This window comes from Hemicordylus capensis, chromosome 6 (genome assembly GCF_027244095.1).
Source record: "Hemicordylus capensis ecotype Gifberg chromosome 6, rHemCap1.1.pri, whole genome shotgun sequence".
Classification (NCBI taxonomy): Eukaryota; Metazoa; Chordata; class Lepidosauria; order Squamata; family Cordylidae; genus Hemicordylus; species Hemicordylus capensis.
In genome coordinates, this window is record NC_069662.1 from 12,266,207 (window position 1) to 12,290,965 (window position 24,759).

Sequence of the window (24,759 nt, forward strand, 5' to 3'; positions counted from 1 at the left end):
TTCACTATTGGACTGGATGCACCCCCAGCCCATCCCAAAGTGATTAGTCCTGCAGCTTCTGTGCAGAGAGGAAAAAAGAGCCAAAAACATCAGGTGTGTTTTTTTAATCTAATTATTCCTCCAGAGTCCTGAAAGACTTAAACAGCTCAGCCTTCCTCATTGATGGGTTGTGAGGATAAGCAAAGGAAGGGATATAACTGACTGGAAGTCAGTCAGGGTGGGGTGGGGACCACGTACACAGAATCAAAACAGAAGTATTTTTCTTCAGAGGAAAACAGAAGATTAAGTTGTGACTAAAGCCTTCCTCTCTCTCTCTCGAATTACAAAAATTGATTTGATAAGGTCTGATCTCCAACCGGGCTCGGAATACGATCAATATCATTTTTATCTCATCCACATTTGAGTAGCAGGGCTTGAGAACGTTACTGTTACTAAGCAACTGTAGGCCCACAACAAGTCCACCAAGCAGTCATCCAAGAGTTGTTCTCCTTCTCCCCAGCTGTAATCTGCCAAGCGGACAGGCCCAAACTGTTGTTAACGAAACAGCTGCATTTGTGTTTCCATGACTGGCAAGGAGAGGCACCAGATACACCCGAGGAGAGAGGCTGGTGCTCACTTAGGGAAATGGCTCAAACGCTGATGGAGCCCCATTCCAGGAAGTAGATGTTGCCCAGCGTGTCACCCACAATGAAGAGGGGCAACGAATTAGACGTGGGGCAAGGCTGGAGCTGGGAAATGGGGGCACGGCAGCGGAACTGGCCCAGCTGTAATCGAGAGAGAAGCCGGGGGAGGAAATGAGAAAGAGAGCTGTCATTGCATTTTGTTCGTCAGGATGGAGCAGCATGGGATGGTGGGAGCTGCTGCCTGCAGGCTGAAGTGGTACCACCCAACACTGTTCCCTCTAACAGATTTCCAGGTGTTGTTCACTACAACCCCCAGCATCCCCAGCTGCAATGACCTTTGGCTGGGGATTATGGGAGTTGTATTCAAGAACATCTGGGAACACGGCCGTCCAGGGGCACAGGGGCACTTCCTCCACAAGAACTAGGCCACAGTGGTGAGACGTTCAACTTGGGATGGAGGAAGGAAGAAATGGCAAGGTTCTTGGTCAAGACAGGGCATGAGCAGGGAGATAAAGAAAAGGAGCCATCCTTTCCCACCCTCCAAGAGAGCACTCCCAGCCCCTAGACCAGGCTGTTGTGCCACAACTCCCATCATTCTCAGCCGCAGTGGACAGTAGTCGGAGATGATGGGAGCTGTATTCTCAACAGCTGCAGAAGGCCAAAGTTGTACAGCCCTGCACTAGCCAAATGTGACTCTTTGACCCAAGCCTGGACCTTGCAAGAACACCCAACAGCCACCTGGGTGGACAGCAGAGGTGGGTGGTGGGACTAGCTATGCAGGTTGCTGGACAGGAAGTCAGAAACCAACAGGAGGGAGCACTGTCATGTAAACCTGTTTGGATAACGTGGTTTGAAGTGCAGATGTTTGCTACATGTGCCATGTGGGCACTCCAGAAAGGCAACAAATGAAGTAAAACACACACACACCCTCGAGAGCACTGAAATAGGGGGCAAAGACAGCTCTCAGAGGCCTCGGGCTCCATCCCATGCAGTCACTCACCAGCTTCATTGTGTTGTGATCCCAGATCTTCACATCCTGGTCATGAGATGCCGTTACAAACCTGTCTCCAAGGACATGCAGCGCTGTGATTTTGTCACTGTGAATCTAAAGAAGTGCAGGCAGACACACACCAAGGTTAAAATTGCTGGGAAAGGTGACCAGGGGAGGCGGGAGAATATTGGATGGGTGTGCACCACCTCCTTTACCCCAGAGATTCACATGTTTGAAGTCCAAGCTCCTAGAGCAGGGTTGGGGAACCTTGGCCCTCTAGCTGTTTTTGAACTACAATTCCCATCATGCCCAGCCACAATGGCTGGGGATGGTGGGAGTTGTAGTTCAAAAACAGCTGGAGGGCCAAGGTTCCCCAACCCTGCTCTAGAGCATAAGGGCACATTCAGAAAGACACCCTAGACATTATGCATGGACAACGCAAAAGGGAATTTGGGCCAGTTTCATCATCTGAAATGCTGGACCTTACGTGCACATTGCAATGTAACATTTGTACAGTTGTGCAAGTGCGCTCTTGCACAAGCGCAAACATTTCAAAAATGCAGTTGTACGACAGTATGGACACTATTCCCAACAGCTGTACTGTCGTGGAACTCTTGTTTGCACAATTTTCGCACTTGTGCAGCTGCATAAGCGCACCTAACAATATGCAGTATGTCGGCCAATATATTTAAAAATAAAATAGAAGCAGCACACAAAACGGAGGCAAGGTTCTTGGTTCTAAATAGTAGGGATGTGTAAATTGATTCAGGTACAAATCTATTTGTACCCGAATCTAGCTGTTTCAGGTGATTTGGAGACAAAATAAATCACCCCTGTGGTCCGTTTGTTAAATTCAGGTACAAATCGAATCATGCACGATTCAAATTGATTTGAGATTGAGATTCCTCCAGTTAATTCCCCCAGATTCCCAGCCTTCATTAAAAAAAAAAAAAAAAAAAAGCTAAGCTCTAGCCCTTGTAGAAGTGGAGTTACGGAGCAAAATGTGTGGTCACTATTTTTCAAGTGTTTGGGATCTTTGGTGTATAATAACTTTTCCTCAATGAATTCCTATGAGGATTTATTACACACCTTCATTTCTTATATTCATTTTGACTCTTTGGACAGTGCCAACTACACACACACACACACACACGCAAGGTAGTGGGGTACTACTCAGTTTATGTTCTTGGAATTTTTTCAAGTATTTAGACTCTTTGGTGTCTAATAACCTTTCCTCATAATCCCTATGAGGATTCGTTACACACCAAAGAGTCTAAACACCTCAAAAATTATAAAAAATGCAAATATAAAAATGCAAAAATAAATGCAAACATAAAAATTCCTAAAATATAAACTGAGTACCCAGTGGGTTGGGGGGTAGTTGGCACAAGGGATGCCACTCAATCCCCATCCCCACCTGCAAAGCATTGGGGTCAAAATGAACAGAAGAAATGAAGGTGTGTAATGAAGACACCAAAGAATATGAACACTTTAAAAAATCCTAAAGAAATAAACTGAGTCCCCCTGGGGGGGGAGGGTAGTGGACACATGGCAGTTGACAATGTCCAATGACAGTCAAAATCAACAGAAGAAATGAAGGCGTGCAATGAATCCTCATAGGGATTCATTATGAGGAAAAGTTATACGCCAAAGAATCCAAAGACTTGAAAAATAGTGACCACACATTTTGCTCCATAACTCTACTTCTACAAAGGCTAGAGCTTAACTTTTTCCAAAAAGAAAGAAAGAAAGCTGGAGAGCCATGTTAGCGTTAGGATAGGACAACGTCAAATCCCCATTATTTCCTATGGTGGAAATATACAAAATATACATTATTTCCTATGGTGGAAATACACAAAATCAGTACAAACTAAAAAAATCAACCAAGTGCCCCGCTGCCTTGAAATTTGGGTGGTAGGTGGCACCAATGGGGTCCTACCACCACCTAAATTTGGTGATCCTAGGACCTTTATAAGTGGTCTGAATTGATCCAAATCAAATTAGGTGATTCGGGGGGATAGATTTGGACCAAAAAATAAATAAATCGGGTGATTCAATTTGGGCACAAATTGAATCAAAAAATCAATTTGTGCACATCCCTACCAGATAGCCTAGAGGTTTCTATATTAGGCAGTATAGAAATTCAATAAATAAAATAATAATAAAATAAACTGTAAAATGTAAGATTAAAAAAACACCCTTTGCATTTTTTGCTCCCAAACATGAAGACTCTGCCCTTCCCCTTCCAACCAGCAGATTTAATGAACTCTGAGGGAGACCCTCAGTGGGGACTGGGTCAGCCCCAAAACTCATGAAGGACTGAAGAGCCCAGCTCTTTCCACAGCTGGAAACGCCTGCCCGCGTTTCAACAGAGTGTTTTGCTCAAGAGCCCTTTACTCCACTGTGCAAAAACGGCGCAGACGGAGTTGCATGATTCCATTGTGCAGCTCCACAAAACGCATCACTGGAAAATGTCTCCCCACCCACCCTCCAGTGACTACCTACTACTACTACTACTACTACTACATTTATGTCCCGCTCTTCCTCCAAGGAGCCCAGAGTGGTATACTACATACTTGAGTTTCTCTTTTCACAACAACCCTGTGAAGTACGTTAGGCTGAGAGAGAAGCGACTGGCCTAGAGTCACCCAGCAAGTATCATGGCTGAATGGGGATTGGAACTCTGGTCTCCCCGGTCCTAGTCCAGCACTCTAACCACTACACCACGCTGGCTCTCTAGCCCCGAGGGAGCCTCCTTGGTTACAGATCCTTCCCCTCCCTGTGACTCACCTTCCTCCTCTGCCACGCATCAGTCTCCCACAGCTTCCGAGTCCAGAGGGCTCCTTCAGAGTCTCCACACAGCAGAGACTTCTCTGCCACAAAGGAAGGCCAATGTCAAATGGGGTTCCCCACACGTACCTCGCCCCAGTTCTCTCCCTCCTGCCTTCAGACCAGCCCCTGCACCATCTTCCATCTGCACTTGAACAACCTGTTTGTACCAGAGTCCCCTTGTGCAAGCGGGCCAGATCGTGCAGCTGAAGGTACACAAGGGACGGCCATTGGAAATAAGGGCTGTCTGTTGCACAACCCGGTTCGCACAAGAGGGCTCTTGTGCAAAGATGCCATTAAGATGCAGGCAGAAGTTTGCCCAGTCAGTCAGCCACTGCTGCTCCGTCAAGTGTCTACCAATCAACCACCTCCGGTTCCTCTTCCCACCTATGCCACGAACACTCTGTCTCAAGCAGAGGTGGGCTCTTTGGCGGAGGTTTTCAAACAGGCTGGACAGCCACCTGTCAGGGATACTATAACAGTTGGATGCTCTGCACATGGGTTAGACCAGAAGACGTCCAAGCTGTGTCCTCTCTAATTTTTTCCATCTGTGTGCAGAATGAGCTTTGTTCAGCGTGCGCATACATGCATTCAGTGGGGCCTTCCTGATTCAACCTGAGCGAGATCTAAAATTAACTGAGCGGACATTAAAACAAACTTGTGAGTGTGCGCATGTGTGCACGCCTTAGAAGGACACTGCCTCCAAGGTCCCTTCCAGTTCCAACATTCATAGGAACATAGGAAGCTGCCTTATACCGAGTCAGGCCACTGTCCATCTAGCTCAGTATTGTCTACACAGACTGGCAGCGGCTTCTCCCAAGTTGCAGGCAGGAGTCTCTCTCCGCTCTATCTTGGAGATGCTGCCAGGGAGGGAACTTGGAACCTTCTGCATGCAGATGTTCTTCCCAGAGCAGCCCCACCCCCCAAGGAGAATCTCTTACAATGCTCACATGTAGTCTCCAAGTAAAATGCAACCAGGGTGGACCCTGCTTAGGAACGGTAACAATTTGTGCTTGCTACCACAAGACCAGTTTTCCTGCCTTTCTATGGTTCTGTAAATACCATCCATTGTCCTATACAGCAGGGCTTCCTAAATTTGGGTCCCCAGATGTTGGGCTACAACTCCCAGAATCCATGGCCACTATAGTGATTGGAGGTGATAGAGTTGTAGTCCAGCATCTGGTGACCCATGTTTCAGAACTCCTACTGTCTAGGATTATTCATACATTATACCAACCTCTCATTTCCTCCCCTTGCATTCCTCAAAACTATTGTAGCTAATGGGAATCATTTCGCTTATTTATCTGCTAACATTTATCTTAAGTTTGCATGTTTTCATTTCCAGAGGCAGGCTGACCCATAGACTCCACTAGGCTTGTGTCTCAAGGACTAGAAACTTGCTTTCTAACATTCCAAACTTGAAGGCATAAGGGCAGAACTTTGCTTGAGCAAAAAACTCGGGAGTGCCCACTCCTGCCCTGGCCTTACCTTTGATCATTCGAGCAACAGTGACCCAGTCAGAGGGCCTTTTTGGTGTCCAGGCTATGTAACTAACATCCTGTGTCTTCTCCAGCTCCCCAGACTTGGTCACCTTCTAACAAATAAGCAGAAGAGGGGGGGGGGAACACAGACACTGCTCTGAGGAGGGACAGGCCGGTCAGATACCACAGGCCTTCCACAGCAGAGGATAGCAACTTCCTTCCCCCTTAGAGTTCAAGATGCTTTTGAGCTCTGAGGAGCAGCACTGCATCACATCCAGGTCAAGGTAGACACAGGATCTGCTTTGGCTGGACCAGGCTCATGACATGATCCCTGAAAGTCAGATGCAGAAACTGCAACGGAGGAGCTGGGAGAAAAGGCAAATCAGGGGTTGTCAAACCTATTGGACTACAACTCCCATATTCCCCAGCCACTCAAGCTTTGAGCCACGACAGTCACTCACCATCCTGGACAAGGTAGGGCGGTCTACATTGTCCCAGATGTGCAGGATGCCCTCCTCAGAGACAGCGATGTCAAAGCTCACGGATATCACGTAATCCTCTTTTCTGGATTCATTTCTGGGGACAGAAGACAACCATGTAGAAGACCAACGTGAGAGGCCATTCCCACAACCCCCAGGCACCCTTTCCCAACAAGGACCACTTCTCCCCTACTCACTTGGTGTGGAAACTCTCAGTGCCTGCCTGAAGCACCAGCAAACTTCCGTCACTTAGACCCATGACAACAGACCCGCAAGGCTTGGACACCCCTGTGCAGAGCACCAACGCCGTCTCCCCAGCTCGACGCAGAAGCTTCCTGTGTGTCAAGCTGAATGGCAGGAAGAGAGAGAGACAGGAGCTCAGCACTGGCAAGGCCAAGCAGGGGAGGGGGCCAAGTCTCAGGCCTCTGGAAAGCTGGGATCGGCGAGCCAAGCGATCTTCGCTTCCAGTCTTGCTGAACCCTCCCTTGGGTTGGCTGTGCAGAAGAATCGCCCTGGCTGGGTCAGAGGAAGGGACCATCTAGCAAAATGTCCTGTTTTCAACACCGGCTAACCAGATGCCTCTGCAAAGCCTGCACATGGGATGAAGGCAATGGCCTAGCCTAGCCATTTTCACCTGAATTCAGAAGGGTACAGGTATCACTTTAACTATCATGGACTAACCAATGTTGAGAGATATCTCTCTATTAAATTTGTTTAACTCAGGCGCCAGGGAGCCATGGGGCCTAGGCTAGGGTATTCAGAGGTGGAGTTCTAAATACGTTGCTTGTAAAGGGGATAAAGAGAAGGCTGTTCACTCTCTCCTCCACAAGGTCCACAAAGCCCATTAATTTTGTCAAGTGTCCATTGCATGGCTCCTACATTTTAGGCTGGCTTCTAGCTCCAAAGAAAATTTGTCAAGGCCTGGTCTAATCCATTTTTCAAAGCCACCTAAACTACTGGCCCTTGCCTGTTTTGTGGTAGTGAGTTCCACAAGTTATGCACTGTTGGGAGAAACACTTCTCGCTGACCTAAGCCTACCTCAAATTGTTCTGCAGCAAAAAGGTATGCCAAAAGATACTCGGAGAAACTCTCCTCTTTTGTTACGGCTTCTCCTGGGGCTGACCTCCCATATGCCAGGGCTGAGATGTGACACAAAATTTAAGCCCTAGAATGAAGGAAGCAGAATCTTCTCCCTATGAGACCCTGAATTGGTTTGTCTGGCCTTACCTGACCATTCGGTCATTCTCTCTGCTGACATTTATGTCCCAGAGGCTGATGCCATCAGATGCCACAAGGACTGTGAGTGGGGAGGTGAAAGCCAAGGCACGGATGCAGTGGGGGCCAACCTGGAACATGGGGAAAGTGACATCATGGAATAATAATTTAATCCCACAGTAAAAAAAAAGTATCCACGTGATGTATAATCTGTGTACAGCGCAGGGAGGTAAAGATCCGTAGTCTCCCATTCAAATGCAAGCCAGAGTGGACCCTGCTTAGCAAAGGGGACAATTCATGCTTGCTACCACAAGGCCAGATTTCCTCTCCCATTGAGCAGCTTTCAGGGGCCTATACCCAGGCCCACTTTAAAATGAATGCAGACACAGACACAGAGTGCAATGTCTGAATAGGACAATGATCTTCACTGCAAGGTCCAGGAGCCAGTGGCAGCTCCAAGTGTGGCTCCCTGGATCATTGTTAATTAACCTCAAACCAACAACAAAAACGACTTCCAGTAAGATAGCCATTTCCCATAGAAAGTTTTGGCCAGTCCACCTGCACTGCATGGAGGTGACCCTTCCCACGGCATCATGCTTCTCTTTCCCCAGGACGGGGGGGGGGGCTCCTTTGAGGGAAGCCGAGCCCCTCCAAGTGCTATCTGGGAAGGCATGCACACAAAGCACTGGGAAGTGTAGTCCTTTCCTTGGGCTTCCCGCATAGAACTCTCTGGAGAAAATGCTGGGGAGCACCCCCACCCCTCTCCCCAGCACAGGGGAAAGCAAAGCCTTCTTCAAAAGTGCAGTGGGAAATGACTCTCCCACTGAAGGCTTGTCATCAAGATGGGCCCCGCTTGGAAATATGGGAACAGGGCTTAAATCACACAGCCAAGGGGCACTTCGGATTATTCTCATCCCTGTTCTGGCCACTAGGGACACTCTACCCACTAAGCCAGGGATTCTCAGCCTTGAGTCCCCAGATGTTATTGGACTTCAGCTCCCATAATCCCCAGCCCCAATGGCCTTTGGTTGGGGATTATGGGAGTTGAAGTCCAACAACATCTGGGGACCCAAGGTTGAGAACCCATGCACTAAGCCCACTTCCCACTATTCATACACTGCAGGAACATACACTACTGTCACCATCACCCTGTGCACCAGTTACCGTTGCTGCCCCCACGGCCCTGGCTCCACGCCAGATCACCAGATCGCCACTTTCCCCACCCGACGCAGCAAACTCTCCATCTGGGGACCAGGCCAAAGCGGTGACGGCACCATGATGCGGTGGGTGGTCTTGGGTACTGCCTGCTGGGAAACACGGGAGATGCCGATCAGCAAAACCAATTAAGCAGAGCTTAAATCGATTTTGAAATCGATTTAGGATTTCAAAAAGGTATTGTATGGGTGAAGTGTGGGTTTTCTTGGATGGCCTGTTTTGGAAACATCTGGGGGAAATAGAACAATGGGTCAGAGTGTGTGGTCAACAGAACCCCCCACCCCCTGCTCTTTCAGTTCAACGTGCCTGGTGTATGCATTCCACAAGAATACCCAATACAAAAAACCCCAGTAGGAATGCTAAACAGACTAGTCATATGCCTGATGGCTGGTAACCGTAACTCAGGGTGGATGTACTAATAGAAGCCTCAAAAACTTGCAGAGGCAGGAAATGAAATGCTCCCCCTCCATCCCCTTCGCACATCATTAAAAAAAGATTTGGGGGGAAATGGGGGGGTGCCTGCTATAAGTGTATTCATTCGACCCACTTCCCAACAAATGTCTCCACAAAATGTTAGGCAATGGGCTGAAGCTCAGAGGTGGAGCATCTGCTTTGCATGCAGGAGGTCCAAGGTTCAATCCCCGGCATCTATCCTGACTGATAAGAGATGTAAACAAACTGATACACATTCCTATCGGGGATGCACATCCGGAAACAGGTGAATTAATGCATAGGCAAAGTAGGCACTTGCCTATAGTGGCAAATTTTGAGGGGCAGCAAATTCTGATGTCTGGGGGAGGGGCCAACAAAAAGTTCTTAGCCTTTTTTATTTATTACCCAGCCTTTTAAAAAGCACCGCTGTGCGGTGTGGGGTGAAGAATCAAGAGCGGCAGAGGTCGCAACAAAGCGTAAGGAGATCACTCCTTACCCCGACCCTCTGCCCTCCCAAATGACCATCCCATCCACCCCGGGGACAGCGGAGATGGTGACGGGAGCGTCTTCCCCCATCCCTCTGCCCTCCCAAATAACTGTTCTGGCCGGCTGTGGGCCATTTCGGAAATGGGAAGGGATGGTCATTTGGGCGAGTGGCAGGATGGGGGAAGGGGTCTCTGCCGCCACCACCATCCTCACTACCACTGCGGCCACCAACCAGTGGCCGCTCTTTATTTGGCATTCCATGCCACATAGTGCCGCTTTAAAAAAAGGAATTTTTAAAAAGACTAAATAACTTTCCCTCACCCCACCCCACTGCAACCCTGCTGAAGGGGAATCAGTCTCTGGCGGCAGAGGGGGCGGCAAAAAGCTTAATCTGCCCTTGGAGATGCACATCGCTATCAGGGACTCACACTGCACATCAGTGCTGCGGGGAAGGGAGTGGCAAGCAGGATCTTCTTAAAAAGAGGGAGGCAAAGGGAGGCAAAGAGAGAGAGAGAGAGAGAGAGAGACAGAGACAGACAGAGAGCGAGAGAGAGAGAGAGAGAGACAGACAGACAGGACAGACAGGACAGACAGGACAGACAGGACAGACAGGACAGACAGACGGAGAGAGAGAGAGAGAGACAGACAGAGACAGAAGTTCCTTACCTGATTTCCACCGCTGCATGCAGCGTCCAGCTTCAATGGTGCTGCCCCCAAGAACCTGCGTGCGGCGCTGGCATGCATATGGAAGCTGCATGTGGTGGCTTGCAGGTAAGGACCTGCTCTCTTCTTTTTTAAAGATACTGCTCCCCTCCCCTTTGGCACCAAAAATCCTTACTGCCTGAAACATTGGAAAGCTGCTGCCATTCAGAGTAGGCAATACTAAGCTAGATGCACCAAGGCTGTGACTTGGTAGAAGGCAGCTTGCCCTTTCTCTAGAAGCCAATCACCACAGAGCCAAGTTTAGTGGTACATCAGCAAATATTGCTGATGTTTCCAGAGGAAGAGAGGGAGCACCACTGCACAGGTCTGGGGTATGTTAAAAGCATCTTGGGGTAGCAGGACTAGACTGCTCTCTCTCAGCAGCCTTGGGGAGCTGCTGCCATTCGGGAAAGGCAGTTCTGGGCAAGATATTCCACCACCTGACCCAGAATAAAAGGCAGCTTTCTGCATTGCTATGATCCAAACCAAGCCATTTGCCTCAGTCCTAGAGATGGTCTACAGTCAGATGCCCCCCCTCCCCCCCGCCTTGCTATCAACCCCAGTCTCCACTTTTCAGTTCAATATACAGGCACAGAAGAGAATGGATCTTATAGGCAAGCGGCCCACTAACCCTTCTCCATGGGAACAGTCCACATCCGGGCCGTCTTGTCTTCAGAAATTGTCAGGAAAGAGGAGGATGCTGGAGAAGCAGCAGCCCCACAGATGGCAGCGCAGTGTCCAGAAAGGCTCTGGGGTTCCTCCACCTGTCAAAGGGAAAGAAAAGCATAACAGAGGGGCAGGGATGGGCTGCATCTGCCTCTCCATCCCGCAGATCTGGGAAGGAGGACAAAGCGGTTGTGCAATGTTGTCTTTTCTATTAAGCTCAGCTAGCACCACAAATGTCTCTTTGCAGGAGAAGGGTGTGGTGGGCAGGAGCCACACAGGTAATGATAACTACGTATTATCCAGCTGTTGGCAACAGGGTGCCCTGATGGCAGGCACTCTCAGACTTGGGCTCCCAGATGGTGTTGGACTACAACTCCTTGGCCATTGTGGCTGGGGATGATGGGAGTTGTAGTCCAACATCATCTGCAAACCGAAATTTGAGAACGCCTGCCTTATGGAGATGAAACCACCTCCACCCCTGCCGCAGCAAAATTTTCTCCAGAAAAACCTGGGTGCAAAGCTCTACAAACCCAGAGTCTTCTCAGAGGAGCCTCCCTCTCTTCCACCTTTTCTTGCAAAGTTTGCCACTGCCAAATTGTGTCCCAAATCCATCTCCCAAGGAGAGGCCATCACCCTCTGCCACCATCAAGCTGGACTTGGCTGGCATTCTGGTGGCTTTGAATGCAAGGGGCACATTCAAGGCAACACTTAGCCCTGCAAATTTCAATGGGAGATTTCAGCAGGTGCCTAAACACCCTTTCTACTATAGAATGGGAATGTGCTCAGCTTTGACTGAATCATGCTCCACAGTTGTTTTATTCTGTGAATGCAGGCTCTCTTATGCTATATGCTTAATTACAATGTATTCATTTATTCAGGAAAAATTAATTAATTTTTGGTTATATACAACCTAAATTGTATACAACATAAATTAATTAGTCTAATTTCTCCCCGAAAACCAACTTGGTAACTAAGTGGAAGGATATCTGCCAGTCCCCTTTTTTCCATTTCTTACCATCAGGGGTTTCCAGAGGTTCACTGTCCCATCAGAGCCAGCTGCAGCCAATATAAATGCTTTTCCTCCTGAAACTATATAAATAAGGTCAACTAAACATGTTTTCTATGAAGTGGATTTTCTGAGAAATAAATAAGGCACTTTACAAGAGCTCCCAATGCCTCTATCAAGTAAACAGAGCCCAAACTGTTAGAGCAACTCAGAGTACCTATAAGACCTTGACATGCTTGCAAGTTAAAAATTATCTGCTCAACAGCTCAGTTCTAAGGTCTTACAAGACCTTAGCTCACTTGCCAGCAGGCTACAGATGTATTCTACAGTTTGTTTATTAAATCTTTCTTATATGCCACCTCCTCCAAAGACTCTAGGCGGTGGACAACAATACCAATACCAATACTACTAATAATAGAATAAAGTAAAGGACAAACGCTTGACGAAACAGGTAGGTCTTAAGAAGGGCCTTAAATGCAGTTAGGGAGGGGGCTGAATGAATCTGTGGGGGAAGAGTGTTCCAAAGGCCACAGAAAAGACCCTCCTACAGGCCCAGGCAATCACATCAGGGCCAAGAGACTAAGGAGGGCCAGCTGAGAAGAGCTCACAGGACAGGATACAACCGGCCGAGAGAGGCGATCCTGGAGATATACAGGTGCTAAGCCCATAAGGGCTTTATAGGGGAGAACCAACACTTTGAATTGGACCCAGAAGTGAACAATCAACCAGTGCAGCGAGCATAACAGAGGTGTGACACTATCAAATCTACGGCCACCCATGAGGAGGCGGGCCGCTGCATTCTGGACTAGCTGAAGCTTCCGAATCGTTTTCAAAGGCAACCCTACGTAGAGCACATTTCAGTAATCCAAACGAGAGTGCCAAAGCATGCTGACATGAATATTAATAATATGAAACATCTGGATTCATGCAAATAATATAAGGGTGCCCCAGGTACTTTTGGATTAAATTGCATCACAGGCTCAAATATAGTAACACAAAAATCTCTCACGTGGGTCTCTGAAGCCTGCACAGTGGTTAGCCTGACCAGGATGAGCCAGAAACTGGGTTCTCTCCACTCCTTGCATGTCCCATGCCACCAGAGTCCCATCTCGGCCAACAGAGATCACAAGATCTTTCTGCCAGTGAACCAGAAAGAGCAGAGGTCAGGGAGATGGGCCAGGGGCATGCACATTTGTGACGATGAAGAACAAGACAAGAGCTGAATGCAGCAACGAACAAATCCCAATTTTCTCAGCTAACCAGGCAAAGAAGACCTTTTCAAGTGGTGACTCTCTTACATTTAGCAGAGGGAAAGCAACTATCCCTATTCAGCCCAGCATAGTGTCCCACCCAGCAGCTGTTGCTGGTATCTCCTGTGTTTCTTTCTAGATTGTGTTTTCCTTGAGGACAGGGAAGCATTCCCTCATTCTTTTTGCTATGTAAACTGCTTTGAGAACTTTGGTTGAAAAGTGAGATTTAAATCCTTTTGATAACATTTTGCGTTAGGATCTTTTGCATATATGTTTGCCTATCTTGCATAAAACATTTCCTGCTCTCCAGTCATCAGCTCCTACTGGAGTACCAGAAGGAGCTAAGGAACGGCACAGCACAAGGACTGGAGGTTGATTACCAGTTAGGCAAGAGAACAGAACTACTAGTGAGAATCTGGAAGATGTAGCAGTAGAGGTGGACAGACTGGCAAGGCCCTCAGATGTCATTTCAAGTATTCAGCTCAATATACAGTACATCTCAATATACAATAAGTCTTCTGTAGCTCTTCACCATTCTTAATTGAATCACCCGAGAAACCACCATAGAAGCAATCCTATGCATTTTCCAGAATCCAGTGTTTGCTATTGCAAAGAGCAGCGTTCTGGACTAATGAAAGACATGATCTACAAAAAGGAGTCTGTCTTGGATCAACATCCATCCCCTCACCTCACTTGCAACACCACAGATGGGACTCTGGTGACCCAGGAATTCCTGGAGGCGTTGTCCAGTTTTGGGATCCCAGAGACAAACAGTGCAGTCGTTGGAGCCAGAGAGCTGTGGGATAGAAACGGTAGGGGAGAAGCAAATTAGGGGCACGTGTGGGCACACAAATGTAGACTCTTCCTTTGGACACCAAAGCAGGTCCATGTTTAGAAAGTCACAAAGAAGCTGTGCACACCACCCATTCTCAGTTTCCCCTGGGGGGAACAAATCCCTTTTAGACTGAACTTTTGCACGGTCAGGGGACTAACTAATCACCAAGGAAGCAGAAATCCCAATGCCCAGTAGCACCTACAAAAAACGGGAACTGGTAACTGGGTTGCTGAAGAGTGTGGGTGCCAGGAAGCAGGTGTGTGGGGCATGATCCTGAACAGATGTACAGAACTTAACTATGGTCCACAACCTCTTTCCTTGGTAGGTCTCCCTCTGGTTGTTGTGCAGCAATACTGAGAAGAGCAACTTTGAGCTCACACAGAATGCATCTCCCTCACCACTGAGGGGTTCAAGACAGCAGCCACTCACTCAAAAAGGGCAGAAGCTGGGATTTCCAAGAAGGCTAAAGAGACTACGAGACCCCCACAGATGACAAGGTCCACCTTTAAGCCATTAACAGGGCTTGGGTTTGGCCCCTTGCCCGATTCTGGGGTTCCCATGCAGGGAGGCCCTGCATGACCCAGGCATCATGCAGTCATCTAGACTCACCAGCAGGGGACCAGCCCAGGCACAGCTTGAGATCCAGTCCTGGTGGCAGAAAGGCAGGGAGCGCCAGAGTGAGGGGGTCTTCTTGGATGGGTCCCTGACATCCCAGAGGAACAAGGCCTGGGAGTGGGAGCAAACACTTTTTTTTAGAACCAGAAACATTGAAGGCTGCCCCCCTGATGTTTCAGCTCAGAAGGCTCTTGCCCCATTCTTTCCCTCTCTGCCTCCATAGGGCAGTTAGAACACAAGAACATAAGAACAGCCCTGCTGGATCGGGCCCAAGGCCCCTCTAGTCCAGCATCCCACTTTACACAGTGGCCCAGCGGATGCCGCTGGAAGCCTCAGGCAGGAGTTGATTATATGCTCTCTCTCCTGCTGTTACTCTCCTGCAACTGGGACTCAGAGGCATCCTGGAGATTGCAAAGGATTCTGGGACACACCCTTCGGGCGCACAGTCCAGGCTTTTTGGGCCCCAGTGCTGCCCTGCTCTAGTCAGTGTGCATCTACACTCTCTTGCAGCTGCCTATTTGTAGGCGGGGCAGGGAGAGATCAGTTGTGCCAGAGACAAACTGAGCCAAACTATCACTACAGGACACAGAGGAACCTGGGGTGCCCCCCAAGCCCACTTTATGTGACAGCCTTACCCGATCTTTGCCCCCTGTGGCAAGGTAGGAGCCGTCAAGGCTGAAGGCACAGCAGGTCACCCCAGCAGTGTGACCCCGGAGGATAGCAAGTGGGGAGGCCTTGGAGTCCATAGCGGGGCCCGGTCTCAGTGTGTCCGTGAGCCACAGGCAGACAGTAAAATCCTCTGGAAGGGCAGGAAAGAGAGACAAATGAGGTTAAGAACGTCTGAAGAAAGAAGGCAGAAATAGCAGCTGATGGTAGCAAGCACCAGAGACTCATAACTGCGGGGTTCTCCAACTTGGGTCCCCACGTGCTGCTGGACGATTCCCAGTATCTAGGGAGGAGAGCTGGTCTTGTGGTGGCAAGCATGAATTGTCCACTTTGCGAACGAGGGTCCACCCTGGTTTGCATTTGAATGGGAGACTACATGTGTGAGCACTGTAAGATATTCCCCTCAGGGGATGGGGCCGCTCTGGGAAGAGCACCTACATGCTTGCAGGCAGAAGGTTCAAAATTCCCTCCCTGGCATCTCCAAGAGAGGGCGGAGAGAGACTCCTGCCTGCAGCCTTGGAGAAGCCACTGCCAGCCTGTGTAGACCATACTAATTACACAGATGGACCAATGGTCTGACTCCATATAAGGCAGCTTCCTATGTTCCTAGTATACCCAGTCACAACTGGCCATTGTAGGTGGTTATGATGGGAGCTGAAGTCCAGCCACATCTGGGGACCCAAGTTGGAGAATCCCTGACTTAAGGGTCTCACCTGAGACTCTCAGGTGCTTAATGTACCAGTCCTGCCTATATCTGCTTTTAACAGCCCTCTGGCAAACTATATTAGACAAGGTGAAGCCACACACCCCAAGCTAGAAGTCCTGTGCCTTCATCCCAAATATGTAGATATGGTGAAAGGTCGTACAATACTGAAAGGTACTCTGTGTGTACTCAGAGGCATTCTCCATGACTATTTCTTCACATACGCCAAGACCAAGGCTTGACCTCTTAAAAACAGACATCAGGCTGAGCTCCGGTGAAGCCTGGCTCAGGTGAACTGCAAGAGCTTACCTCTTGCAAGCTCACAAAATGAAAATACTTCAGGATGCTGCTCAGCCCTGAGCGTTGCCCCACGTGCCAGACTGCTTGACTGAGGCATCACTTTGTGATCGAAAGCTGACACAATGTTTACACCAGCAGATGGAGGAGGAAAGCCAGCTAGCCAGTTGCTGAGCAACCACCCGCAAGGCTGCCATTGCTCCTTGGGGTTTTGAGGAAGTGGCAACCCAGGTGGGATGCCAAAACTGCATCCAGCTGAAGCATTCAATGGGGAAGGGCTGGGGACCAGAACGGATGCTGCCTCTCCTTGGGCCAAATTTGACCCTGAAGTCATCCAGTTCCCAACCAATGACAAAACCAAGAATGATGTACACACTGCAGTTGTCCCCTTTGATGTACAAGAATGGTGTACACACTGCAATGATGCACACAGCTGACAATATCAACACAGTTCACAAAACCCACACTCCCAGACCTCTGAAAGAAATCACTGGGGCCTAAGAGGATGACAAACCCCTCCTTTCTCCATGTCTCTAACCCCCACATCTGTTCTTCCTGTGCGCTTCTCTCCATCCTTCTCCTCCCATGTCGTGGGACCAGGTATAAAAGAGAAAGCAGTTTCTACATGACAAGAAGGAATGCCTTCCTAGACCAGCCCAGGAAACTCACACACACCCCTTGTTTTGCTAACTCAGGAGTTTCCAGACTTGGGTCCCCAGTTGTTGTTGGACTACAACTCCCATCATCCCCAGCCACAATGGCCAATAACTAGCTCAGGTCCCCCAGCAGAGGCAGGACCTGGAAACCCTCCCTCCCCGTGACATTGCCAGGGCCATTTCAAGTCACCTGATGTTGACGCCAACAGATGCTTGGAAGCAGCAAGGCCCATCACAGCTCCATCATGGCCCTGTAGTTTGTGAAGGCAAGAGGGATGTGGATCCAGGGTGTTCCAGATGCACAGGGAGCCGTCGTTGCTGCCCCCAACTAAGAAGAGGTGGTCCAGCCAGGCAAGGCTGCAGATAGCCACCCCGCTAGCTGTGCAGTGGGTGGGGTCAGCATTCAAGCCTGCAAGAGAGACAGTATGGAAGACCATCTTGGAGCTTGGCGGGGGATATGCATATACACAGCCCTCCAGGAGAGGAGGCAGATTCATTTACTCTCCAACTGCAGCACGGGAACCCACTTTTAATTGTTTTTCAGTTATACCCATTTTTCTCTTCTGTGGGGTGAGCAGGAGGAGGAGAGGAGTGGGAGGCTTCTACCTTTTTAATCTTCATTAGAGAAGAGGGAATTTTCAAAAATGCAGCTAAACACGCATGGATGGAGGCGGTGGGGTGGACGAGACACGTTGCTTACCTAGAATAGGTGGACTTTTGATGAGCTTTTATCATTCATGACGTGGGGTTATGTGCCTGCGCAGTAGCCCCCATGGAAGGATTTTCAGACCAGCCCTCTGAGGTGGGCTGACCTGCCAAGCCCAGAGCAGAGGACTGGACTATCCACTGATCCCAACTGGATCAGTTCCATTTTGATCAGCTCCCATCCCAATTGGATCAAAGTGCCATTCTGAGGCCAGTTTTTCCAGCAAAACAGGACTCAAAATGGCACTTGAATCATCCAAATTGAGGGTGATTCTCTTAATGATGTGGTTCGAGGTGATTTGATGTGATTCGAGGGCAATTCATTGAGACAGCCAGCTCTTATCGACAAATTAATTTGATGGTTCTGCGGTTTGATTCAACCTCAAATCAAATAGCAGAATTTGATTTATGCACATTCCTAGTAAGCAGAGATCGTGTTTGTCCAAAGTGGGAAGTGTTTCGCAGCACTAAGAACACCTCTTCAACTTTTTAAAGCATCACAAGACAAAGAGTAAAGATAAAGCTAATCATAGTCGAAAAAATCAAGAATTCAGACCGTGAATATTTTCCTTTCAGGAACCAAGCACAGCTGAGGAGTGAATCTCGAGGGAAGCCCACACAGTGGTGAAGGAACTGAGCAAGAGGGTGCTCTGCTGCTGAAGATACTGAGTGCATTTGGCGCAGAAAGGGTGGAGTGCAGAGCATCCTGAGGACCTTGAAGATCCTTCTGCGAGGGCTACTGCGCAGGCGCACAACCCCACATTGTGAAGGATACCGGATCACCACAAAGGACTATGTGTTTCCCACTCTGGTATCCCACGCTTCCTCCAAGGAGCTCAGAGTGGCATACCTGGACTGGGTTTAACCCAGTTTATCTTCACAACAACCTTGGAGGATAGGTTAAGTTGAGAGATAGTGACTGGCTCAGGGTCATCACCCTGAAAGGGGAAAAAAAAAAAACACCTATCAAAATATCTTGCACTATGCCACTATTAAGAGAAAAAAAACTCTGTCCTCCTTTCTATATAGGCTTCCTTGTGCTGTCCTCTTAAAAAGGATCCCAAAAAGTCCAAACTACCAAAACTGAAAAATAAGCAATAGTGGTGCTGGTGCAATCCACCTCAGGTCAGGCTGCAGCCCACTTGTGGTTCCCAACCTCCCAGTGGGAGACCAGCGACTTACGCCAAGGGTGACTGTAGACCCAGACATCATCCGAATGGTGCCCCACAGCAAGCCGACTGCCATCAGGACTGGGGGCAAGACACAGAGCTGGGGAAAGAGCCTCTGACCGCAAGGTGCTCCAGAGCTGTCCCAGGTGGCCTGACCAGAGCTGGACCTGTAACGCAGGACATGTGGAATTGATTAGACCAGCTGCAAAGGCTGCTAGCACTAGCAAAGAAACACAGAGAAGGAGACCTCTGCAGCAGACTGGAATATTTTACACGATCTAAACTGACAAAAGGGAAAAAATCTAAAGGTATTCATAGGGTGCAGGACGTCCTTTAGCGTAACTCTTGAGAAGTACTGTTGAGTAAGAGTCTAGATATTGGCCATTTTATTTATACGCACATGGGAGACGAACTAGCCTATACCCCTTGCCACATGATTTCCCACCCCCATACAAAATTTTACAATGATAGGACAAATCTTGATTGTATGATCAATATAATATTCAGACCCTATAACTAAACTTAAAGGCCAAGTTGAAGAAAGATCATCCTGGAGAGAATCTATGTGGTCGCCAAGGGTCGACACCAACTTGATAGCACTTAATCAATCAATCAATCACTAAACTGGAGGGGGGGGCAGAAGACCAGTTAAACTAGAGAGCTTCTCCTAGGGCTCCTTAATCCAGATTTTGACCCATGTCCTTTCAACCCAGCCTGTAGCCTCTTAGGGCCAACCTTCTCCAGATACCCAGACCCATTCCTCTCTGCCATGTTCAGAAGATTCCTCGTATCCAGATGCTTAATCCAGAGGTTCTCAAACTTGGGTCCTCACAAACTATTGTGGCAGGGGATGATGAGACCTTTAAGGAGGGGCACTGTCCCTTAGGGCCACATTTGTGGAGTTCCTGCTGTTGGGATGCCAGCTCTCTTGCAAGCCCATGACTCTCTTGCAAGCCCAGCCATTATCAGCAAATGAGTGCTTACTGAACCCGTCTTGCAATTCCTCTGCTCACATCTGTACCATGAGTGAAAGCCCACATCTGGCCAACCCCGTGGGTCAAGATTTCTCAAAGCAATAGTGTCAAAGTACCGACGCAAACTCAACAGGGACAATGGACGGTTTCCATTACTTCTCCCCAACCCGAGCTCTGGGCTCCTTATACTTCTCTCAACATCCCACCAGTCCTCAAGGTTGCTCAACACTGCACAAAATGCACACCTTGCAGTCTTCTCCTGCTGTGAGGAGTTTCCCCCCTGGAAGGAACAGAGTGGCAGAGATGCAGCCCGAGTGAGCTGAGAACGTGCCCAAGTTCACAGCCTCGCACCACGACCAGAGATGAACTGATCCTGCCAAGGACCCAGCTGCCAAAATGTTCCCAGCAGAGGAGAAGGAAATGGAGTGGATGGAGGCATCATGGTCCTTCAGCACCTGTAGGGGGGAGACTCAAGTCAAAAACACTATTCAGCTCTATAGATGTTGCTCAAGCTCAGTCTGTTTCTATTGCTCTGGTTTCCATTGACCCCACATCCCTGTCACCACCCAACACTTCTTTGAACCCCCCTATTCCTCACCGAGGTCACGCTCATGTCATTCACATCCAAGATGGTGACAGTCCTGTCCCACCCTCCTGTAGCCACCAAATGGCCCTTCGGGTGAAACGTCACACAGTTCAAAGGGCAGGAACAGTCCCGTTCGTGTGTCAAATGACCATGAGTGGACTCCCAGAGCTGAAAGGAAAATTAGAGACATGGGTTATTACTACTGCTAGGCTCTCCCCTCCCACAAAAGAAAGCATGTCACTAGTAGCAGACAACAAGTTCAGGTGGACCTGGACTGGCTCTCTGCTACTAGCAACCTTTTTGGCAACCAGATGATCACTGAGTCTTTTAGAACAGCACTGACCATATGCACACATATTTTCCTTAACTGCTTCAAACTTTTACTTGTAGCCTGCTGATATGAAGAGACATTTTGTTTACATTGCTCTGTGACTTTGGTGTCAGCATGGGTCTCATTTGTGGCTGGGAGGAGGAGGAGGAAGAGAGGTCTTCACTCACCAACCTTGCCAGAGACCCAAATCCAAAGCAGGCATTTTTGCAACATTTTGAAGTACTATGCTCCCAGCTTGAGGAAAGCTCTTTCTATTCTGGTAGGCCATATAACTAAACTGGTAAACTGAACTGGCAAACTGGTTTAACATTCCGGCTTGCTATTTTCCCCTTATCCACTCCACATCCAGATGGTGTACTTCCTTGCGCACTTTCACAGCACCATCTGCTGGCCACTTACTGCCAATCCATCATGAAAATATAATCTTTTCAGCCTCCCTTAGAAGTATCAGTTCTCATCATGAATTGGCAGCAAATGGCCAGCAGATGGCACTGCAAAACTGCACAACAGGGAAGTATGTGATCTGGATTGTGAATGGTTAAGTGAAAAGTTCTGTTGCCAAGTGGAGTTTCTCTCTTTCTGGAAGCACCCATAATCAGAGGGGAGCTGGGAATGAAGCAATGCAAGAAGAAATTTCTTTACCCACGGGGCACTATAGCTGAAACATCGTTAACATAATCCCTTATGACCCCTTCTAGACAAGAGTATTTAGGTATTTCCCCACCCCCCTGCCCACATTCCTTTTAAAAAGCCATTCAAAATCAGTTTTCAGAAGCACAAACTGCAGAAGGAGCTTTTCAAATTTCTGTGTTTGCAACCACCTGAAATCTGTAATAAAACCCTCTCTCAAGTTAGAAAGAAGCACAGCAGGGAGAAAGAGCTGGTACCTTGAGGTAGCTATCCAATGAGACAGTTGCTAGCAATTTGCGATCCGAGTTGGTGCAGCAATCTGTGATTTGGGCCTTATGAGCATCGGTGCCCATGAGTCTGAAAATGAAGAGCAGAACCAGATGATCAGAGGCTGCATCTGGACAGCAGTGTCCACAGAGGCTGATTTCATGCCGTGGCATTCTACTGGAAGTCATAACAACTTGAGCAAGGAATTTTACCCACAGTCACCACTTTGGATTTTGCCCCCTATGCCACCATTTGGACTAATGACAACTGGCACAGTGCCTCCAAGTGTGTTATCTGTGCCAGGGACACCAAATCTGGATGCCTGGCAACCTCTGAAGCCTACAGTTCCATGAAATGCATCAACAACATCCCCCACCTACCCAGTTTATAAGCTATTCTGAGCTCCCCACTTTCCCTTGGGTGAGGAAAGTGGCTGACATCGAGCCTAAGTTACTTCTGAGGGTCCTATGGAAATAAAGTAGTCATTTAGAGCAGGGTTTCTCAACGTGTGGGTCCCCAGATGTTATTGGACTTCAGCTCCCATAATCCCCAGCCCCAGTGGCCTTTGGTTGGGAATTATGGGAGTTGAAGTCCAATTACATCTGGGGACCCACACGTTGAGAATCTCTGATTTAGAGTAACTCCTCAATAGTACCACTGAATAACTCTGGATGTCAGCCCAGAGGCAGCCCTTCCATGAGGTGGTCGCCCCAGGCAGCAGCTTATGGGGGCACCGGTAAGGTGGAACAGAGGAAGCTGCCTTATAGCTAGTCACACCATGGGTCCATCTGGCTTGGTATTGTCTATCCCAGGGGTGGGCAAACGTGGCCCTCCAGCTTGGTTGAATTTAAAAAAACCCATCATCCCTAGCTATGGTTTATTGTGGCTGGGAATGATGGGTATTGCATTCCAGATATTGCTGAGCTACCAAAGGTCGGGAACCCCTGGTCTACACTGACGCTTCAGGGTTTCAGGCAGGAGTCTCTCCCAGCCCTACCTGGAGAGGACGGGGATTGAACCGGCGACTGTCTGCATGCAAAGCAGGTGCTCGACTAGTGAGCTACGGCTGCATCCCCTAAGGGGAATCTCTTACAGCGCTCACGTGTAGTCACCCATCCAAATGCACACCAGGGTGGACCCTGCTTTACAAAGGGGGCCATTCCTTCTCCCTACCGCAAGACCAGCTCTCCTGCTTTTATAAGAGGGGGGAGGGAAGAAGGGTGGGGTGGCGTTTGGAACCACAGAGAGGCCTCGAGCTGTCACCGAGCCAGTCTCGACTTTGCCTCTACGCTCCGTTCTATGAACCTGATTCTCACCTGCATCCCTCCCTCAGGCTCCAAAGCTCCAAGCGCCCATTGAAGGCTCCAAGGCAGACTGTCGTCTCGGACAAGAACTCGCAGGCCGAGACCCCGTCACAGGCACTCAGCAGAGACTTCAGCTCCTAGAATTGGGGGGGGGGGAGAGAGAGAGAGAGAGAGAGAGAGAGAGAGAGAGACGGGGGCATTTAGGACATGAGAGAGTTGTCTCAATGGAGGTGGCTAAATGTTTGCCCCTCTAACAGCAGCCTTCTGGGCTGCACAGCTCGAGTGGGGAACTGCCAAGCGACCGAGACCCAGCCAAGCTTTTTACCTGTCCAGTCTCCATATCCATGAGGTGCAGGGTGCCTTCGGCGGTGCCCACGACTGCCAGGCTTCCGGAAGGGGCAACTGAGGCACAGGAAGGTTTGGCTGGCAAGGTCAGAACGCGGCTGTTGAGCATTAAAGGATGGAGGGGGGCGGGTGGGGGGGAGAAGAGTCAGTGAGTTGTAAATGTTGATGTTCCTTTTTAGATTGGGAGCCCTTTGGAGACAGGGATCCATCCTATTTATTTATTATTTCTCTGTGTAAACCTCCCTGAGCCATTTTTGGAAGGGTGGCATAGAAATCGAGTAATAAATAAATAAATAAGGCAAGGGGGCAGCAGGGCTGGTGGGGTGCAGGGCCTGGAACAAATCAGCCAGTGCAAAGGCCCATCCCAGTTAATTTTGATGGGGGCTAAAAGAGTGGGGTCCCGGGTGGTCGCCCTGATGGCCCTGCCCTAAGAACAGCCCCGGGGAGAGAGAAAGGGGGTCTCCAGAGTGCAAGTTCCACAGAGTTACCTCTTGGTCTCCTGGGCTTTCTGTGGTTTGTTAACCCATTTCAGAAAAGATCTTCCATTTCCACTCAGCACAGCCTCCGCTTGTACACAGAGGGCTGAGGAGTCTGGCTCATTCACGGCCTGCTGCAGCAGCAGCCCAGGATTCAGGGAAAGCAGCTCCATGTTCTTCTGCAGGAAGTCACGGAAGGAGTCTACAGTGTCGTCATGCTCTGAGCCAGAGGAGATGTCTGTGGAGATGGAGAACGGAGGTCAAAGGGAGATGGACTGGATGCACTGAAGCGGATTGAACTTGAAGCCAAAGGGGCACTTCCGTTCCAAACTCTTCCAGCCAACTGCAGAATCCACTCCGACATCCAGGCTGCCATCTCCCACCTTGGCTGGAAGAGATTAGCAGGGTCTCCAAAGCAAGTACCTCCAAAGGGCAATGGCACCTGACCAAGTACCATTCCCGCTACAGCCACTAGGGGCAGGTACACAGCTCACCATAGAGTGCATAGGCTTCGGAGAGACAGTGGAGGAGACGCTGATGGACGTGAGCGCTCACGACCCTCAGGTCCGTCAGGAAAGAAGCCAGGATGCTGAAGTGGCCACTCTGCACCTGTGACATGGGGGTTACAGTTCAAGGAAGCATGCCCAGAACAAGCACCTGGATCACTCATTTCATGCAACGTGGTCACAGGAAAGCTGCCTTCTAGTGAGTCAGACCCTTGGTCCACCTAGTTCAGTATTGTCTACACTGACTGGCAGCAGCTTCTCCAAGTTGTCAGGCAGGAGTTTCTCCCAGCCCTACCTGGAGATGCCTGGGATTGAACCT

General features: G+C 49.1%; 1 protein-coding gene across 9 annotated transcripts in view; it reads right to left on the reverse strand.

Moving 5' to 3' along the window:
* Positions 1-89: 89 nt before the first annotated feature.
* TEP1 (telomerase associated protein 1) overlaps positions 90-24,759 on the reverse strand; it is a 77,697-nt gene continuing 53,027 nt past the window's right edge. For 8 of the 9 annotated variants that reach the window (XM_053259017.1, XM_053259020.1, XM_053259019.1 and 5 more), the window contains 23 exons: positions 24,429-24,543; positions 23,947-24,172; positions 23,439-23,556; positions 23,126-23,250; positions 21,800-21,899; positions 20,594-20,749; positions 20,241-20,450; positions 19,035-19,188; positions 17,338-17,556; positions 15,461-15,624; positions 14,820-14,936; positions 14,064-14,171; positions 13,135-13,261; positions 12,135-12,208; positions 11,085-11,217; positions 8,783-8,925; positions 7,631-7,749; positions 6,601-6,750; positions 6,386-6,500; positions 5,932-6,037; positions 4,405-4,487; positions 1,624-1,728; positions 90-764 (listed from right to left, as the gene is read on the reverse strand). In XM_053259017.1, coding sequence (XP_053114992.1) covers positions 630-764; positions 1,624-1,728; positions 4,405-4,487; positions 5,932-6,037; positions 6,386-6,500; positions 6,601-6,750; positions 7,631-7,749; positions 8,783-8,925; positions 11,085-11,217; positions 12,135-12,208; positions 13,135-13,261; positions 14,064-14,171; positions 14,820-14,936; positions 15,461-15,624; positions 17,338-17,556; positions 19,035-19,188; positions 20,241-20,450; positions 20,594-20,749; positions 21,800-21,899; positions 23,126-23,250; positions 23,439-23,556; positions 23,947-24,172; positions 24,429-24,543 — 3,102 coding nt within the window. In that variant the 3' untranslated portion in view covers positions 90-629. The remainder of the gene's footprint in view (positions 765-1,623; positions 1,729-4,404; positions 4,488-5,931; positions 6,038-6,385; positions 6,501-6,600; positions 6,751-7,630; positions 7,750-8,782; positions 8,926-11,084; positions 11,218-12,134; positions 12,209-13,134; positions 13,262-14,063; positions 14,172-14,819; positions 14,937-15,460; positions 15,625-17,337; positions 17,557-19,034; positions 19,189-20,240; positions 20,451-20,593; positions 20,750-21,799; positions 21,900-23,125; positions 23,251-23,438; positions 23,557-23,946; positions 24,173-24,428; positions 24,544-24,759) is intronic. The other variant, XM_053259016.1, reaches the window with a different exon arrangement.